General features: G+C 51.1%; 10 protein-coding genes across 10 annotated transcripts; 4 read left to right on the top strand and 6 right to left on the bottom strand.

Annotated features, from left to right (window-relative positions):
- Position 1: 1 nt before the first annotated feature.
- M438DRAFT_32049 (uncharacterized protein) lies at positions 2–1,054 on the bottom strand. The gene has a single exon (XM_029902878.1). It carries the CDS (start codon positions 879–881, stop codon positions 354–356), a length of 528 nt encoding a protein of 175 aa, XP_029759577.1. The 5' UTR covers positions 882–1,054; the 3' UTR covers positions 2–353.
- A 633-nt stretch (positions 1,055–1,687) lies between these two features.
- On the bottom strand, positions 1,688–3,734 carry M438DRAFT_346339 (alkaline phosphatase). Its single transcript, XM_029905650.1, has 2 exons — positions 2,420–3,734; positions 1,688–2,370 (listed from the first exon to the last, which is right to left on the bottom strand). Exons 1-2 carry the CDS (start codon positions 3,606–3,608, stop codon positions 1,817–1,819), a joined length of 1,743 nt encoding a protein of 580 aa, XP_029759576.1. The 5' UTR covers positions 3,609–3,734; the 3' UTR covers positions 1,688–1,816.
- A 555-nt stretch (positions 3,735–4,289) lies between these two features.
- M438DRAFT_366090 (S-adenosyl-L-methionine-dependent methyltransferase) lies at positions 4,290–5,849 on the top strand. The gene is made up of 4 exons (XM_029907848.1): positions 4,290–4,572; positions 4,624–4,948; positions 5,005–5,548; positions 5,603–5,849. Exons 1-4 carry the CDS (start codon positions 4,409–4,411, stop codon positions 5,746–5,748), a joined length of 1,179 nt encoding a protein of 392 aa, XP_029759575.1. The 5' UTR covers positions 4,290–4,408; the 3' UTR covers positions 5,749–5,849.
- Positions 5,850–7,718: 1,869 nt separating this feature from the next.
- Positions 7,719–8,579, top strand: M438DRAFT_275919 (uncharacterized protein; the record flags this gene model as incomplete). Its single annotated transcript, XM_029900818.1, has 1 exon — positions 7,719–8,579. One exon carries the CDS (start codon positions 7,719–7,721, stop codon positions 8,577–8,579), a length of 861 nt encoding a protein of 286 aa, XP_029759574.1.
- Positions 8,580–8,831: 252 nt separating this feature from the next.
- M438DRAFT_275574 (uncharacterized protein) lies at positions 8,832–9,215 on the bottom strand (the record flags this gene model as incomplete). The annotated part of the gene is made up of 2 exons (XM_029900795.1): positions 8,832–9,095; positions 9,150–9,215. 2 exons carry the CDS (start codon positions 9,213–9,215, stop codon positions 8,832–8,834), a joined length of 330 nt encoding a protein of 109 aa, XP_029759573.1.
- Positions 9,216–9,912: 697 nt separating this feature from the next.
- On the top strand, positions 9,913–11,492 carry M438DRAFT_346336 (uncharacterized protein). Its single transcript, XM_029905649.1, has one exon. It carries the CDS (start codon positions 9,935–9,937, stop codon positions 11,384–11,386), a length of 1,452 nt encoding a protein of 483 aa, XP_029759572.1. The 5' UTR covers positions 9,913–9,934; the 3' UTR covers positions 11,387–11,492.
- On the bottom strand, positions 11,431–12,759 carry M438DRAFT_31586 (uncharacterized protein). The gene is made up of 4 exons (XM_029902667.1): positions 12,621–12,759; positions 12,434–12,560; positions 11,738–12,358; positions 11,431–11,645 (listed from the first exon to the last, which is right to left on the bottom strand). The coding sequence occupies exons 1-4, from the start codon at positions 12,630–12,632 to the stop codon at positions 11,476–11,478; spliced, it is 930 nt and encodes a 309-aa protein (XP_029759571.1). The 5' UTR covers positions 12,633–12,759; the 3' UTR covers positions 11,431–11,475.
- A 154-nt stretch (positions 12,760–12,913) lies between these two features.
- Positions 12,914–13,510, top strand: M438DRAFT_275151 (uncharacterized protein; the record flags this gene model as incomplete). The annotated part of the gene is made up of 1 exon (XM_029900766.1): positions 12,914–13,510. The coding sequence occupies one exon, from the start codon at positions 12,914–12,916 to the stop codon at positions 13,508–13,510; it is 597 nt and encodes a 198-aa protein (XP_029759570.1).
- Positions 13,511–13,875: 365 nt separating this feature from the next.
- Positions 13,876–15,394, bottom strand: M438DRAFT_406342 (uncharacterized protein; the record flags this gene model as incomplete). Its single annotated transcript, XM_029909839.1, has 4 exons — positions 14,987–15,394; positions 14,349–14,930; positions 14,018–14,289; positions 13,876–13,901 (listed from the first exon to the last, which is right to left on the bottom strand). Exons 1-4 carry the CDS (start codon positions 15,037–15,039, stop codon positions 13,876–13,878), a joined length of 933 nt encoding a protein of 310 aa, XP_029759569.1. The 5' UTR covers positions 15,040–15,394.
- A 1,152-nt stretch (positions 15,395–16,546) lies between these two features.
- M438DRAFT_346331 (proteasome subunit beta type-3) lies at positions 16,547–17,468 on the bottom strand. Its single transcript, XM_029905648.1, has 4 exons — positions 17,423–17,468; positions 17,346–17,364; positions 16,841–17,292; positions 16,547–16,783 (listed from the first exon to the last, which is right to left on the bottom strand). The coding sequence occupies exons 1-4, from the start codon at positions 17,423–17,425 to the stop codon at positions 16,640–16,642; spliced, it is 618 nt and encodes a 205-aa protein (XP_029759568.1). The 5' UTR covers positions 17,426–17,468; the 3' UTR covers positions 16,547–16,639.
- Positions 17,469–17,540: the final 72 nt, after the last annotated feature.

The following is a 17,540-nucleotide window of genomic DNA, read 5'->3' as shown; positions in this document are numbered from 1 at the left end:
TGTTGATGAGAAGGTGAATACATGGTGTGGTGATGAAGATTCACGTGTGGCGTCCGTGCGTTGGGTGAGGTCGACTTGGCCGAACTGGCGTCGCAGCGGGTTCTCGTTGTCCACCTGCATCACATTCGACATGATCTGGGAAAGATCGTTCTCCTTGTCTTCGGGCTCTTCCTCCGAGTCGTCGCCGAGCTCAGCTAGTCTGGAGATCTCTGGAGAAGCAACATCAGTAAAGCTGTAGGTAGTCTGTGGTTGAAGAAATATACCGTCATCGGTGTAGTCTTCACTCATAGGCGCGTCGCCGTCGAACTCTTCTGGGTCCTCATAGATGGTCATGTCATAATCCGGAACGAACTCTACAGGTATGTCAGTGTCGCAACCCGGTAGATCTGGTCACAAGAGCGGCATACCATTGTGGTGCTCTCTTTCGTCCTTCCAAGCGTTGAACGCGTCGGTTTGCGACACGTCATCCATTGGCATGCGTTGGCCTGTCCAGAGTCAGAAAGAATGCTACAAATGTCATTCGTCGCACTTGCCAGAAGCGTTGAACTGCATCTCTCCAAAGGTGTTGTTTGCGCCAGGCTGAATGCGTGGGCTGCCTCTGAGACTGCCTCTAGGACTGCCTCTAGGACTGCCCCTGGGGCTTGCCCACCTGTCTTGGTCGATGTCTGCGCGCAAAGGCGATTGACGGAAGGCCAGACCAGGACGACTCTGGTCGATCTCGAGGATAGATGATGAAGGAGCAGGGAGCACAAGCTCCTGCAGAGGCTTTCTGTCTGGATGCATTCTGTGATCGTCCCAATGAGGATCGGGCAAGCGCGGCGAAGGGTCGAAGGCCTCGGACAGCATGGGCATAGGCTGTGTATTGAAATCTGGCTCCGCATGGCGGAACTCACACTGGATGCTGTTAAGTTCGCAGCGACCCATCTGCCACATACGACACACAGGTCTGTTGTTTCTTCTTAACATGGCATACGATTGATCCATGTTTCTATCGATCTCAAGTCAGTAAGATCGTCATTCCATTGGAGAGAGAAGACTGGTATGGCTGCCACCATGGACAAGCGCCAATCTGGATGGGATGTTTGCTTACCTTTGCGCAAGATCGTTGATACCAAAGGTGAATTTGGAGTGTGAGGAATCTCTCTTGCTATGAGTCCGAGCTTTTTTGCGCTCTTGGGAGGTCATCTGCACTCAAAGTTGTACTGGTCCTACTCGTCACTTGATGGATGACGCCGCGAGTAATGTGCGGTGGTAAGTCTGGGTTCATTCGATATCATCCACCAGCCATGACTCGCGACAGACATCATCTTGGAATCAATTCTGAACGCAATGGAATTGATACAGGTCTCTTGTACACACTCAGACGGGACTGGCCACTTCTAGAGCAAGCATGCCTAGCCCTAGGCCTTCGGAGAGTACCTTGCATGTATGGCATCCCATCCGTACTGGTTTTGTACTAATGACATAGAGTTGGAAGCTCTTTGATATGTTTGTTGCTTTACTTCGTGATCAGCCGTCGATATAAGAGACATCCTAAGGCAAGCATGCTCGGCGTTTGACCTCAGCAACGTATGGCATACTACGATGAAGATTCTGTCTCCTGAGCTGTCTGAATGAGGAGCGAGTCGATGAGCTTATGTGGCTTACCTGATCACAGGTCAAAGAGACGAGTAAATGTGTTAATCGAGCGTGTTCATTGTCTATCTAACCGGACGACATGCTTGCCCCCCAGAGAATGCGGGTATATGCTCTATTAATGCAATGTTCCTCCAAGATATTACATGCTAACACCATGCTTTCTTTCCAATCGGATAGATTATGCTTGCTCAAAGCCTCTCTGAGGACTCATCAAATGAGTCTCGACCTTAGCCAGGTCCTCCTGGGAGGGAATAGGACCCAACCAGCTCTCGCCGCTAGAGATCTCCAGCTTGTCTCTCAGCTCCTTAGTGACTTCCTTCACCTCTTCCTCGACATCAAGGTACCAACGCAAGAATTCACCGACCTCTGTGTTTTCGTGGTTGCCCTGAAGCTTCTTGGCGGCATGGCGATCAGAAGCGTATATGTTCACGTCAACAGCACTATGGCCGTGAGTACTCCAGCCTGTCTGACTACGCTTGCTGATAACATCGGCAAGTGTCCAGGGGGCGTAGATAGGGTGCTCAATCAGGTATTCGATCTCTTCAGGGGTGACGTTCTTGATTCCCAAGTTGTCGTTGATAAGCTTGGGGAGATATTTGCGGAGGTCGGCCTTGGAAGGCTGGGATGATGAGAGGTGGGAGAAATACAGACGAGCGGTGTGCTCGGCACTATGAGTAGCGTTTGCGAGGACGTCGGGATACCACAGATATTCGGGGTAGTTGACGTTCAATTCTAGGGCGGTATTAGCAGGGACCGAGGGAAAGCGACAGACGATACTTACGTCTAGCGGAAGCCAGGCCACCAGTCTCATGATCACTAGTAGCAACCATGAGACCTTCAGTGTCGTCCTCCTCGAGGAAGTCGATAACGGCCTGCATAGCTCTGTCGTAGGCAAGCACCTCATGGACCTGAGCAGCAGGGTCGTTGTTGTGACCAGCATGGTCGATTCTGCTGCCCTCGATCATGAGGAAGAAACCCTGGTCGCTGTCCTTTGTGGCATCCTTGAGAGCACGCAGAGCGGTCTTGGCCATCTCTTCGAGCGAAGGGTACTCGTCATCGACATGTCTGCGGTCAATCTCGAAAGGAATGTCGGTAGGTGCGAAAAGTCCAAGCAGAGGCAGCTTGACCGAAGAGCCAAGGTTGAGACCATCAAAGTCCTCACGGGTGCCAATGTAGTTCCAATCGTGTTCGTCGGCCTTCTCGATGAGGTCCCTCCCGTCCGCTCTGCATCCACCAGCAGTTGTGTTGGGTAGGAAGTGGCATCTTCCTCCGCCAAGGATCAGATCGACATTTCTGCCCAGAGGACCATCTCCAATGAGTTGTTCGGCGATCTGGTCTTCCATGGCACGGGTTCTGACGTGCGAGGCAAAGCAGGCAGGGGTAGCGTCGGTAATGCGGGTGGTGACAACGAGACCGGTCGTGTAGCCAGCTCTCTTTGCAGCCTCCATAACACTTCCGCAGGGCGAGTGGTCGGGCATGACACTGATAGCGCCATTGTATGACTTGTGTCCACAACTGAATGCCGTCGCTCCAGCAGCACTGTCGGTGACTAGACTGCTGCTGCTTCGTGTGCGACTGTTTCCAATCAAGTGCTTGTCCAGCACCAAAGTGCCGTCCCAAGGCAGAGCATTGACGTACTGTCTCCAGCCTCGAGTCAAGGCCAGCGACGTAGGGCCCATACCATCAGAAACCATGAATACCAGATTCCTCTTTCCATTGGGTCGTTCACCATGTCTTTCGGATGTTGTCTTTGAGGTTTGGTGTTGGTATACGACGGCTAGAACAATGACGGCGGCGGTGGCAACGAGTCCCCAGGTGAAGAGGGCAATCTCTCTGTATCTTGCCCATCGGGAGGCAGCGGGTTGGCGGGTTGGCCTCTGGCCGGTCAAGAGGGCATCCTCTTCGGTTGCTCGCTCGTCGTTGTGCGACGACGGGCGGCGCGTCAGCATTGGTTCTTCCCCTCGAGCCATGGCGTTGTTTGAACAAGGAAGATGCTCCTGAACGAGATCGAGAGGTTGGTCGTTGCTATGGGCCTGTCCTCATGACCCAACATGACGCGCTAATTCTTGAAAGGCGGCCGTGCTTTCTGCATGTGAAGCACGCTCCCGAGTCCCTTATCAGTAGATAAGCAAATAAGGTAGCTACCCGTCCGCTCTTCCTACTTTATTCTCATACCATCAAGTCAGCTGCCAATGGGATCGTCAGATACGTACCAAGTACACACATGAACAGCTGATCATTATGAGCGACCTTAGACTGGTTTTCTTGGCGGTAAGGTTGTCTTCTTGCGCTTCGTACCTCTGTCGCAGCCACCCTCTGCCTCGGCGAACCAGGCACAATTGGCTTCACATCCTCGAATACCTTGCGGCTGTAGACAGAATCTATACTTTGGAGCTTTCTGGAATCCATTCTGCACCGAGATCATGTTGATCAAACATTTGACATGTATACCTATCTTCCGTCTCAACACCGAAATATTTCGCTCCCTGTAGCAACCTAGTCAACAACATCGCGTGAACAAGCCAAGATACAATCTCTGAGGTCCTCCAAGGCTAACAATGAGCGCCTTTGTAAGGGCAAATCCGCGGTTTGCAATGCGTTGAGGCGTCACTTACGGTTCATTGTCTCCATCTGCATGTCACCATGAGGACAATACTAAGATGCCAATCCGGCAATTCTTCTTGCATTCCTTATAAGCGATATCCACAGCCATTCATGATCTATCTCAGTATACTGCCTTTTGGTTAGAGCATATTAAACCATTTGCAACATGGCAGCAGTCAAACTTCCAGCAGTGCGCGCTGACGACGCTTTTGGCGAGCAAGTTCGGAGTCATTATACTGTCGAAGAAAACAGTAACAAGCCAGTCGACCTTGTGAAACTCGAAGAAGAACGCGAAAAGAGAAAGGGCAAATATTCTCAGATCGCTCATGAGTATGTACTATGCACCACAGAACAAGACTTTGCAGGCTGACTCCGAGATAGCTACTACGAGTTGGCAACTTTGAACCTCGAGTTCGGATGGAACAGAAAGTTCCATTTTGGCCCATATCTCGATAAGGAACAGTCGATCCGAGAAGCACTAGCTGCTCATGACCACTATCAGTTCTTGACAATGGGTGTCAAGCCTGGCATGCGAGGCTTGGATGCTGGGTGTGGTATCGGCGAGCCCGCTCGTGACTATGTCAAGTGGGCCGACGTTCATATCACCGGTGTCACCATTACTCAATTTCAGGTCGATCGTGCAACTCAGTATGCCGAGGAAGAAGGTCTTAGCGACAAAGTTGACTTTGTCCGAGCAGACTTTTGTGTAAGATTACCATCTCCTACTGCGATACTTACGAACATGACTGATCAATGTTCTAGCAAATGCCATTCCCTGACAACACTTTCGACTTCGTCTATGCTCAAGAAGCTACCGTCCACGCTCCAGAACTTCGCGATGTCTATACTGAGATCTGTCGTGTGCTTAAGCCCGGCGGTGTCTTTGGTGTAGGAGAATGGTGTATGACTGATAAGTTCGACCCCAAGAACGAACACCACATCGACATCCGTCGCAGAATCGAGCGTGGTAATGGTATTGCCAACATGAAGACAACTGCAGAAGCCCTTGAGGAGTTCAAGTTTGCTGGCTATGAAATATATCATGTCGAAGATCACGCATTGAAGGGTCTGAAAGACCGCCCTTGGTGGAGTCCTCTCGATGCCAATACCAAACTGTTCCCTACAGGAAAAGATTGGTGGACCGTATACTTCCTTAAACCTTGGGTCTGGAGACTTGCTCGTGCCTTCACGTGGACCGCAGGCAAGGTCGGCTATCAGAGCAAGGTCGATACCGACACTCTTCTAGAGGCGCTCAACACACAAGGTCAGGCCGTCTGGGGATTGAGAGATGGTGGTAAATATGAGAGTGAGTGCCAGCTAGACTTACAACTAAAATTTCACGAGCTAATACTGTAAACAGTCTTCACGCCTTGCTATCAGATGTACGGCAGAAAGCCCGAGAACTGGGTACATCCCCAGCCCGAAAAGGCCAAAGAGGCTGCTATCAGAGTGGCCGCCGCAGCAGCGGCAAAGACAACTACTAATGGCGAGGCCGCAGTCGTCTAAGATGGGAAGCAATGACAAGCGCGTGAATTCTTCCTGTAAAGTGCATGCCGGTTACTCCATGCCTGCGAATGCTGCAGTGCTCGTGTGTCCCGAAGGTGCATCAACCCCTCTAGCATTCCAATTAGGCTCCTTTATTACAAAACTATGTCTATTCAAACCGCTTCCTGTTCTGTGAACATTAGCTATGACTTTCCGCAGTACCTTGATTCATGCATCACTATGGTAGGATGTGACGTGCCATCGTCAAGTTACCGAGGGGGCAACCCTGGTGTAAATACACTTGCCGCGCAACATGCTGGATCGTGATTAGATCCAAACGATGACCGAGCTATGCTTCAGATGTTCGGGTAATGCGCTGACGCATCTGGCTATCGTCTGTGTCTAATTGACATCAGTTGTGTCTTCTATGTTGTCATCGATGCATGTGCAAGTGGGCTGTTTCAGATCAGTAAACAAACCGAACGTGACTAGAGACTTGATAAAGTAGAGTTCAACTATTCCAGAGTCTGCTCTGGAAAGATCGTTCCTTGTTCAGATTGTCTGAAGTTGACTCAACAATCATCTCGACTTCATCTTAGCCTGGTGACGAGGGCAAGGTTGATAGGAAGCGGCAACGCCCAATTTGGAATGGAGCAGGAGTCAGCCACTTACATGCCAAAAGGTTGACACCCATCTCTCCACCACGACTTCCAAACTCTATTCTGTGCTCCCAGAACATGTTCACCTCGAAAGAGCTGGATCTCGGTCGACAGTCCGAGTATTCAATGATTACTATTCGATAAGAGACAGTTGAAGACGTCTTCGAAGAGCGACAAGAGGTCTGGGCCGTACCAGAGATCTCGACCGCCGGTGCAATCGGAATCCGAGACAAGCAAGATCTCGCCACAACGTCGAAGCAACCCACGAGCAAGATAGCGAACAGATGACTTGCTAGAAACACGAGCCGTGGAAGTCTGAAGGTATTACGAAGCTCGACAGGCAAGAATACGCTTCACACCCTACTTGGAGATAAGGGCAGCACTGCCATATACAGCACACCGTTTCATCCGTTGGTGTCACTACGAACTGGCTTCATCATCGGCATTGCCGAAGCGGTTTTGCAAGAGCAACAACCACATCGAGTTAGATTTGCGCTCCAGGATCTACCGTGAGATCTATGATATGATCGATCCTTGGGAAGGGCGAAACCGTTGCTCAATACAAACGTTTCTTATACAAAGGATTCCCGCTCCGCCTTGGACCGTCACAAAGCGGATACGAATACTGGTTCAATATATACATGCATGCCTTGCTACTCCGGGGTTTCTGTGAGAGCTGGAATCGATCACTGACATCAGTTACCTACTTTTTTTTTCTCATACAGCTACCGAACACCCCCACGACGACTTGATGACAACCATCACCACAGAGACTTGTTACCAACAAGCCATGTTTGACTCACCCGTGCTCGGAAGCATGGACATTCACACCGCTATACTTCAAGAGGTAGCGAAGCGTCACGCCGACCTCATCAATGGCCTAAATGCGATGTACGCCACATTGATCGAGATGCGATACCTTCGTGAAGATGAAGTACTCTACCCTCCCTACGGTGTCTCCGGCAAACCAGCAGTGGCCGTTCAACAATTACAAGCTGCTGGTTTCGTGCCAGAGGCAATCGCTCTCATGGAACTACTACCCTACCCGTCGAACGAAGCACTGGAGTACTGGTCAGATCAAGAGGAGGGTGTGCCGATAGCGCCAGATAGTGGTGCCATGTCGTATCTCGAGGGTCACGAATGGGACAACACAATAGCGACATCAAGGCAACCACTTCGCGGTGGCGAGACAGGATTGCCAGCATGGGCCTTCAAAATCACGTTCTGCGGGAGGGGTTGGGGCACGGAATACATATACGACACAAGAGATCGTAAGTCGGCAACGCAAATGACAGCGATGTCCACCAGCTGACAACATTGGCTTCAGAGAGAATGAGACGCTGGGCCTCAAAGAGCGAACACACAGAGTACGAGCATCAACCCAATCGAGCTACGGAAGAGTCATGGAATCTTCTACGCAATGAGGTACTCAGTCTGGACTGGATTCCATGGCGCGATGAAGGCGAATGCTACCAGACACTCAATTTACACGCGCGACCAAGCCTTCTCTCTGGCGTAGGTGCTGGTAACCGCTACGAAGAAAACGCCGGAGAGACGGAGATGCTAAGAGACGAACGCGCCAAGTTAAAACAGCACATCGAGGCAGCACGAATGAGGATACCTGCCTTGAATGCGGCGCTAAGATCAGGCCGAGAGCGATCGGGTACCACGAGCGCCATGAGCGTCGAAGAACTAAAGCAACTGGCTGCCGAGCACAGGATCGCGATAGAGAATTCCCCGACCCGAGAAGCACAACCAGAAGGCTGGGGTATCGGGATGGTCCTGGACGGAGTCGAGCAAAATGCGCCAGACAACAAGGCATTACGGCAGAAGATCTTGTCCATGCGGCACGCCAGTGCCCAGCAGCTGCGCGATACAGCCATCGAATATGGTTGCCCCATTCCGGAGGTACCTCCACCGCCCCCAGCTCCACTAGCACCACTGGACTCCAAACTCGAGGTTGCAAAAGCAGTCCAGAACATGTTTGCCTGCAAGCGCCAACTGTTCCAGGACTGTGGTTGGGGTGAAGAGTTCAGGGGTGATGAGTTTGAGAGGAGGCGAGAAGAGCTATTGACCGAGTATCATTCCTTCTTCTCATTGTTGGGTCCCAGAGGCCAGAACATCCATGACCTGGAAGAGGGAGCGTGGTTGAGAGACTGGTTCAGGCAGAAGGCTGGCGAGAAGGCTGTTTAGATTAATTGAGACATGATGACCACGAGAGAAATGAACAAGATGTAATGCACCACTCCTTCTGATTTGCGAAAGTCATTGTCTTGCTTCGTGATAGTCGTTCTCATGCTGAATAGGAAGGTACCGATGTTGCAACCATCAAGGTCTTTCGTAAGGCTCGTCCTCATGTTCGTAGTGCTGCATCTCCGTGACAAAAGCGCCAGGCTTTTCATCTGTGCCATTCAATACTGTGCTCTTCAAAATCCTCCCACCATCTCAGCTGTTTCCTGTACGTCTTCTCTCGAGTCCTTCTTCGTGTCGGTGTGTGCCCGTCGTCGCGGCAGGTATCGGCACCTTCGGAGCGTCACGTCGTTGACCACTCGGTCTTTCGGTAAGGCTGGGAGCTCGTGGCCTTCTCTTTCCTTGAGCTTTGCCGCCAATGAATGGGATGTGGTATGCGCAGGAGCGGTAGACGTAGAAGAGCAGGTCGTAGACAAGGAGGAGAGCCCATGGTCCTATCGTGACAACGCCGAGTAACATCTGTGTCGACGTCAGTTAGTCTAATTCATAGCTCGGGAGACTGGTAAATATTACAAAGATGCTAGAGATCCATCCTTCAATGTCGCTCAAATGCGTGGGCAGGAGTGAGTACCAGCCCATACTGTGTCGTAGTTGTGAAAGATGAAGCTCGTTCTCGGTCGCTGATTCGGTTGGGCGATGGATCAGTTGAGCTATGAATGGCTTGATGATAATTCAGAAGAGCAGTAGTTGAGGCTGACAGACAAGAGGACTTGAGTACTCTATGCATCCCAATTCAACGCAACTGTCGTCGGTAGCGAGGGTGCCGCCAAGCTTCGTCATCCTTGAGCACCGTGGGATCGTGGGATGCAATCGAGGGGTAGGTCAACATTTCTCCAAGACGTGTCTTGAGCTCTTTTGGACCATCGAGGCAACAAGAGTGTTTCTTACAATAGATCCTCACGTATTACAGCAGATGTCTTCTCCGCTCAGATCTTCGGTGGCTTGATGAGATCGTACGCTACGGTGTCGAGCCGCAACCCTGTCAAGACCGCCACCACAACTGCTGCCTCTAAACAACACCGCAAACCATGAGCTTTTGAATCATCATCAATTCAACAACAATAGACTCAGGAATAGACTGACCGATATGCAGCCGTAGATCTTGCACGAATGCGTAGATTTTGGATAGGGAGGGCAAGCTCATTGGGTACCTTGAGCCGTACCTCTGATCACATGCCACACCCTGACGGCTGCCTAGCTGCACACCAATAGGTAAGAAGGATTGAGCGTTTTCAACAATCCACAGCTCTCTCTATTTCCTTTAAAGACTTTCGCTCCTTCCTCCAAACACTTCCACCATGAAGCCCTTCGTGCTCCAATCTATTCACAAAATGCCGCCTAAACCACCTGCCAGGGAGCGCATGCGTCAATTGAACAACCTCGACGCTTTCCGAGAGCTGGACTCTAGGCTGCAGTGGTACCGGGAATACGACAACATGAAGGAGGAAGAATCATACTCACCGTCTGTTCCTTCTCATCAACCCGGACAAGCAAGCGTCGATAACGACTACTTCGGCTGGACTGCAGACGACGACAGGTTCGCCCAATCAACACTTCGACGTCGTACATTCTCACGCAAGCACGAAGAGGAAGAAGACGACTTCGAAAGAGACCGCGCCGAGGACTTACGGTATAACGCTATTGCGGAAAAGATACGGGCCACCCACTCCCGCAGAGCTCAACGCCCACCAGAGCACCACGCGAACCCGAGAGACAGTACCATTCCAGGCGCTGGGCAAGAACATGTTCTGATTGATCGCTTCCAAGACTCACCACCTGAGATTGTTGGAGGAGACCATCCGCTCACCCAGGATTCTCGCCAACGTCTCGTCGAATCGTTAGATCGTTATGGAGGTGAACGAGGCCGTGGTATCCCAGATGCGGAGGACAGCTATATTGCAGACCCTCCGCTGTCTGTCATGCGAAAATCGAGAGAGATGCAAACAGTAGACGACACTTCCTTCCTGTCCATGCACGCCGAAGGAGGGGAAGGCACTCTGACAGTCATGGACCCGTACACGCATAAGACTACAGTGCTGAAGAACCTGAACTTGGTAACAATAGCACTGGTCTCACCGGTACTGGCTTTCAGCTTTGAGGAGTCTAGAAGCGGACCGAAATGTTCGATCGAAGACACATCCCTAGCGGCCGTGATATGCATGCTCCGACACATCTACACATGCGAACACTACGTACCCAATGACTGTCTCCACGACCAGATGTCCGTCTTACTACACATAGAGATCTTCCACCTAGCCTCCGTCTACGACATCAGCAGTCTGAAAACAATGGTCAAAGCACGTATATTCCTCGAATTGGAGCTTTCAACCAGCTACCCAGGCCCACCCAACGATCTCTGCAAAGCACTAGCTTACGCATACAAGCACCTGCCAAACGAAAACGACATCACAAAGACACTGGCACACTACTGCATCACTTGCTTCCTGCAACACAGACTCAACGAAGATGAACTGTTTACGACTTTTCATTACAATTGCCGTCCCTTCCAGCGCGACCTGTGTGTCATTCTACGCGAAAACAGCTTCGAGGACGAGAGCGCGCCCACGTTGATACAACTCCCCGTAAAGACTTCATTCGTCCCCACACGCTGGCCCGTCGTCTTTGACGCGGATCCTCAGGGGACTAGCGCTTTGGAAGACGAGTTTGACAATGAAGTCAAGCGCCGCACCGACATTTCAAGGCTGGACAAACTGAAAATCCATTTCCGCGTGACGCTACCAACAAGATAGAAAAAACATGAAATTTTTGGGTGGTGGGATGCGTGGCAGAGGGAGAGAAAGAAAAAAGGAGAGACGTGAAGGATATACATATCGCTCGTTTAAGCTTGCTGTCTTCTGCGCTTGCCGATTTGGGCCGAGAAACCGGTCTTGATGGCGGAGACTGAACGTCTGGAACCGCAGGAGTTGCAGGTGACGAAGTAGAGACGGTTCTCACCCTTGTTGAGCTCGGTATCCGGCGAGCGGCAGGTCTTGCAAGTAACGTACTCGACTGTTTGGGTAGTGTGTTAGCTTTTGAATCTTTTTGTAGAGAAACAGAAATGCAAAAACTTGGAGTTTTTGACAAGGGAGAGTTTGACGCACCAATGTATCTTCTCAGGACGTTCTCCAACTGCTTCTGCTGGAAACGACCCTTGATAACAAGCTGACCCTGACCAGCAACGGAACCAGAAGTACCCAATTCGGAGAATAGGAACTGAGTGACGTGTTCGTCGGTTCTCTTCATACGGCGACAGATTTCGGAAATGTTTGCGAAAATGGTCTTCTTGTTTCCTTCGCGCAAGCACTGGGGAGGGGGGATCTTGTACGACTTGCCACCGCTAGAGGCAAGATCGGGGTTGTGGTGGTTGAGCTGAGAGAAGAAGCGGGTGAGGAGCAGGGGGTACTCGATGGGTGTGGTGTTGCTGTGCTGCCAGATGCCGGTTCCCTTCTCCAAGTCGCCCTCCTGGCTGGTAGATTGTTGCACGACGGGCTCCTCGTTCTCGTTGGCGTCCTCGTTGGCGTTTGCTTCGGCCAGCTTGGCCTCAAAGTCGTCGGCCTCGACCTTCTTGGCCTTCTTCTTCTTCTTCTTGAGGGCGGAGGGGTCGAATTCGGCGTCGGCGGCGGGTGCCTCTGCGTCGTCGGCGGACTTTTCCTTCTTGGATGACTTCTTCTTCTTCTTGGCCAGGCCCTCGAACATGGCGGTCATCTCATCGACTCCTCCTTCTGCTGGCGCGGTGGCTGGTGAGCTGGTGTCCTCTTCTTGTGCTTCTTGGGCTGCGGGGAGCTTCTTGATCGTACCGGAAGAGTGAGCTTCGGCGCTCGACTTGTCGCCATGTTGCTCAGTAGCCTCGGTGACTTCGCCGTTGCTGTCGACGATGGTGGTGCCCTCGCTGAAGGCGACCGACTTGCGCGGCTTGCGCTCTTCCTATATTTCACTCCGTCAGCCGATTTTCCCTTTTCCGACATGCGCTCCGACGCTACTGACAATATCAGCCATGATTGCGGTGTCTATCTGATCCAAAGAATGCGTTTAGTGAGGTGTAGAAGGCGATATCTGGGTAGACAAAGGATGCGGTTGTTCGTGACTCAAAAGTTGCTGCAAGGCCACAACGAATGACGCTCGAAATTGGCTTGGCGTTTAGCGTCCCTCCTTTCTCACGTGCATTGCCCTCTGTACTGCACATTCACAATCAACACCTCAGCCAAATTCATGACATGCATCAATTTTGCGTTTTGAATCCAAGGAAAGATCGTTGACGCAGCCATTGCCATTTAACCATGAACTCGGTCTTCTTGAGAACACTCGGAATATCCAGGCCCTTACTCTGGCCACCATCACTCTCTCGCTGCTTTTCTCTCTCCCACCCCCATCATGTCTCAAAAGCACAATACGACCTCCTCCGCCTGGATCCAAAGGCCCTTAGAGATTACATAGATCGTTCTCGACATGCACACGACCTTCGGTACCACAGTGATCCAGTGTTCCGGGCAAAGAAGCTCAATACTGCCAAAGCTTGGCGTGACAAGTACAAGCAAGGCCAGCGTTATCGTTTCAGTCAGCTTTTGAGGCATTGGATACGCAGATTGCCATGGTTTCGCGATGAATTGCCGTGGAAGACCTATCGGCCTGTTTGCTACGATCGATCGACCGAGCACTATTGCACTGGTTGTGCGTGGACGAGACGGGGAGGCAACAGAGTGTGGTGGAAATCCACGGACAACGATAGCTATCTCTGCCATGCTTGTCGGATACCTGTCAATCCGGACTGGAATGATATAATGCCTGAAGGTTATGCCGATATCAAATGCTTGAAGGATCTCAAAGCGCGAAAGGAGCAGCTGGAAGCCGAAGCTCATTCAACAAAGGATAGTTGATATTCTTGGCTATGAACCAGACATAGTCTAAAGGAAAGACGAACATATATATTAGGTGGAGAAGATGAAAAGATCCAAACGCCTGAGAAGCAAAGCAAGAGATGTACAAAAGAAAAGTGAAGGAACAAGGGAGATTTCCGCAAGACTATGCCGCCTCTTCCTGGAATCATCTGACAAGTCCAACGAGTTTTTCCAGTTCCTGGATGTATACCTCTGGCACGGGCTCGTTTCTAAGTAGATCCGCAAGCCTTTCAGCCCTTTCCTGGACCATCTCATTGTGCAACACTTCCTGGCCAAGCTTACCGAGCACATTGAGTGCAAACATGCTCTGCGAGGTCGGGTCGATCATCTTATGGAGCAAGCTCCTATCCTTGAGACTGAGTCCGGAGTACTGCGGTGTAGTCACAGCAGCACTGTCATGAACATCTGCAGCATGGACAATCAATTGCTCCAGAGTGTAAAGCAGAATACCACCGATCCTGCCCTGGAGAGAAATTCCCATCTTACCATAGTGACGGGGATCTAGGACAAAGGACTGTAGGTAGCCAATCTCGTTATGGAGAGCTTCTGCGGTCGCATCGAGATTGCTCTCGTTGGGCGAGCGGATCACTCTCCAGTATCCGAAGTCGAAAAAGATACGTTCGATGCGGCTGTGGATTTTCGTGAGATGGAGCAAGTCTCGCTCGGCTTCAGGTACGGCTGCTCCCAGAGCGATGAGCAGGAAAGGGGCCGATTTGACCTGTCTGATCATTTCGTTTCTGTATCGTGCAAAGAGTGCTCTGCAACAAGTCAGATCACGGCAATGTTAGATGTCAGTGCAAAGATAGGTCAAACTCACTGCGACTCGCGTTGCAACATCTCAAAATTGTCTTGGCCATGCTGCTTGGACAGAATACCACAAGGCTCAAAAGCCGACAAAATGTTTGCGGCGGTTTGTTCGACCAACATCAAATCTCGTCGATCTGAGGGGTCTTGCATCCACCAACCTCCGAGCTTTGCAACCCTAGGAAGCTCCGTTTCATCCAGATAGTCGTAAAACATGAAAGGTTCTCCTTCCTTCTCTTGATTTGCTCTTCCATTCTCACGAGCAGCCTGCCCATCACGAGAAATTTCGTATTGAGCGCGAGATTTATCGTGAGGAGCAACTTTGGTGTTCAAGATCTGATCATTGACCCACCAAATGTGTCGACAGGCACGACCATCGGAGTTTGAGCAACTCGAGCAGGTGGGAGTTTCCTCGTCAGAAACCTTGACGCGGATTTTTTCTTGCAGTTCGAAGTAATAGTCATCGTCGTGCTTGTAACAGCGGGTCATTGACATTCTGCCATCGCAGAGGCCTTCTTGAGCATGCTTTTGAGAGGTCGGACTCAGTGTTCCCACGTTGTATGCTATCTTGGTCTGGACGGCAGTCAAGATGCGGCTACAATTGTGTTAGCGTATCGGTCTGTTGAGGGCTGCGTAGAGGGTGGTGCTCACGGTGGGCTTGACTGAGGATTGGCCTGGGATTGAGGAGTCATGGGTGTAGTCATGTTGAATCGGTTCCAGTTTGGTTGACAGAACAATCGAGTTTGTGGACCGGATCGAGCTGCAATGTGGAGTGCTTGAAGGAGGTGGGAGTGTGACTTCCTAAGCAGATTGAGAACAGCGGCGATGAACGAATTGATCTGTTGTCCTTGATCAAAGTCTTCCTGATGTACAAGAAGGATGCAAGAGAAGACATTCGCTCCTATATATCTTCACGCAGTACAACAGACATGAGTCCTGAAGCCTAGAAGAAGATGTTGCATCGGGGACTTCTCACCAACCACGTTAGAGCAACTTACTGTTGGCAATTAGCAATGAGCTATCCCAAAGTTCTTTCCCCAAGAGCATGGTAGAGTTCACAGCATAAAGCAAGATAGGAGTAACCATATGTCATTTCCAAGCCAAGAGGGGCAGAATGCTGTATTGGTTGTTGGGCGGGGTGAACTAGCTTGAGAGAGTGTTGGAGTCCCAAAGTGCTGGACTAGGCAGAGATACCATGACACGGAAAGCTATTCTGCCGAGGTGTTCACGCAAGGTGGAAGGCCCTAGGATCTTAATCGATATTCTCGCGTGGCACAGCCGTGCAGCCGGGCCACGCCCTGAGTGACAAGATGGGTGTATATGCAAAGCCGTTGGCACGGCTGGACGCCATACAGCATGGCAGCATGCAAGAAAGGTCACCTGAGAGCTGCATAGGGAAGGCATTTCGATCATTGCCTGTGCCAATGTGCACAAACAGGGGGCCCAGCCAAACCCTGGCATGTCAGACAAATCGAGCAGTACAGCATACTGCAATTTGTTGTTGCAAGAATGACGAAAGCGGGTAGATCGACAACGCAGGGGAGTAGACCCGTGAGAAAGACATCAATATCGCACTGGTCGTGCAGACATTAGCCAAAGGCAGCAACTGTAGACGCGAAGTCTGGTCTTTACGTGCTTGAGAGTTTTCGCGGCAAGTGGTGCATCACAACCACAACCACAACCACAACCACAACCAACAGCAAGACCAGTACAGTGCCACCAACATTGGTCGTTGCTTGTCAAAAGCTTGTATGAGCATTATGTGATACATTCCTATGAGAGTCTCATATAAGCGCTCAGGAGTTAGGCGCCGGTGTACACACCTCACGAAAATCTGCGGAGACTTCGGCTACCGTGGCCGGATACGAACCCTGCCAGATCTATTGGGCGGTTAAATTGACTTGAATAGGTGTTGAATGGTATGCGAGTGGTAGTTAAGGTTAATGGTTGCATGTGGTTCAAAGAATTGTGAGTGTCCCAACAGTTGGTCGACAACGCCGCGTGAGCATGATCGATCAAGCAAGCGACCTGTTGACACATCAGAAACGGAGTTGGATGGATGTGGAGCGAACGAGAAACGAGCAAAAAAGGAGAATGGCGGAAAAATGTTGAGAAGCCATGATTTGGGCCGTAAATTTCATGAGAAGAACCTAAGAAAGACGTAACGTGACAGCCGCGCATGTGATGGCGGCCTTTCAACTCCTGAGCGCCGTCCGCAATGCCAATGCCCTCCTTCGTGTTGTACAGGGAATACGTACGTGCGCTTACCGACCGTGGTCTGATTCGCACCTGGTCCGGCCTTGTTTAATCCTGTCTGCCCTTGAGCAGTCTCTTGGTGACCTTGTCCTTCTCAATGATGTAGACGTGTGCTCCCCAACCTGATAGAGCATCACGGTCGACGGCGTTAAGCAGAGCTTGTGAGATGGTTTCGAAGAGGTCCTCAGGGCCCTGTTGTGTATGTCAGTATATGACCCTTCTTCAAGGTATGCAGATGGCGGTTCGTACAAGATCAGGCTCCCACAATCCTTCGCAAGTACCGAAGAGCTGATCGCTAGCAGTTCCGCTGACAATGAAGTCCTTCGCAAAGTCGATACAGCCGATGCTGTCGAAGCCACAGATGAAGGGCTTTCCGGTGGTGTGGTTGATGCCAGCAATGACGGGGCTGATGAAGTATGGGCCGAAACGCTTCTCGTAGAGGGAGGATGAGACGAGGTTGGCCATGGTCTGAGGCGAGATCTGGCGCTCCTCGCGCAGGCGGTACATGTTGACCTTGTAACGAAACAGCTCGCTGACAGTCTGGACATCGGTGGCAAGACCAGTCAAGCCCAGATATACGTCGCCATAGTTGAAGATCTTGGGGAAGTTGTTGGAAACGGTCAAGGCCTGGAGACCGAGGCGGAGATCGCAGGCGATGGCGACACAGTCCTTGCCGACCATGGCAACACAGGCACCGCCGTCTGTACGAGGTATTAGTCGAAGATCAGTGAAGGATGGCGAGGGTACGACGGACTTATTGAGAAGGGGTTCGACTAGATGGTTGTGATTAGCTGCGATCATTCAAGGTGGCCGCGGTATGCATCTACTCACCATGCTTGTGACGAATGTATTAGACGAGGATTAGTGGAGGAGGTAGTGAAATCGGGATGAGAGGTCGATGTGGAAGGCGCGACCTGGCAGAGTTGACAAGACAGAAACACAAGGTTGA

This window comes from Aureobasidium pullulans (genome assembly GCF_000721785.1).
Source record: "Aureobasidium pullulans EXF-150 unplaced genomic scaffold scaffold_11, whole genome shotgun sequence".
NCBI classification, from domain to species: domain Eukaryota; kingdom Fungi; phylum Ascomycota; class Dothideomycetes; order Dothideales; family Saccotheciaceae; genus Aureobasidium; species Aureobasidium pullulans.
Note: the sequence above shows the minus strand (reverse complement) of the source record. Positions and strands in the feature narration are given on the sequence as shown.

Bases quoted from the DNA above. Each gene is read 5' to 3' on its own strand.
- M438DRAFT_32049 (XM_029902878.1), bottom strand. From the start codon at position 881: ATGCGGAGCCAGATTTCAATACACAGCCTATGCCCATGCTGTCCGAGG.
- M438DRAFT_346339 (XM_029905650.1), bottom strand. From the start codon at position 3,608: ATGGCTCGAGGGGAAGAACCAATGCTGACGCGCCGCCCGTCGTCGCAC. The intron at 2,371-2,419 runs GTAAGTATCGTC...ATACCGCCCTAG, and splicing joins TGGCCTGGCTTCCGCTAGAC to AATTGAACGTCAACTACCCC.
- M438DRAFT_366090 (XM_029907848.1), top strand. From the start codon at position 4,409: ATGGCAGCAGTCAAACTTCCAGCAGTGCGCGCTGACGACGCTTTTGGC. The intron at 4,949-5,004 runs GTAAGATTACCA...TCAATGTTCTAG, and splicing joins TTGTCCGAGCAGACTTTTGT to CAAATGCCATTCCCTGACAA. The intron at 5,549-5,602 runs GTGAGTGCCAGC...TACTGTAAACAG, and splicing joins AGATGGTGGTAAATATGAGA to TCTTCACGCCTTGCTATCAG.
- M438DRAFT_346336 (XM_029905649.1), top strand. From the start codon at position 9,935: ATGAAGCCCTTCGTGCTCCAATCTATTCACAAAATGCCGCCTAAACCA.
- M438DRAFT_31586 (XM_029902667.1), bottom strand. The intron at 12,359-12,433 runs GTACGATCAAGA...CCGCGCCAGCAG, and splicing joins CGCCGAAGCTCACTCTTCCG to AAGGAGGAGTCGATGAGATG. The intron at 11,646-11,737 runs GTGCGTCAAACT...CTACCCAAACAG, and splicing joins CGTCCTGAGAAGATACATTG to TCGAGTACGTTACTTGCAAG.
- M438DRAFT_346331 (XM_029905648.1), bottom strand. The intron at 16,784-16,840 runs GTACGAACCGCC...CATACACAACAG, and splicing joins GATTGTGGGAGCCTGATCTT to GGCCCTGAGGACCTCTTCGA.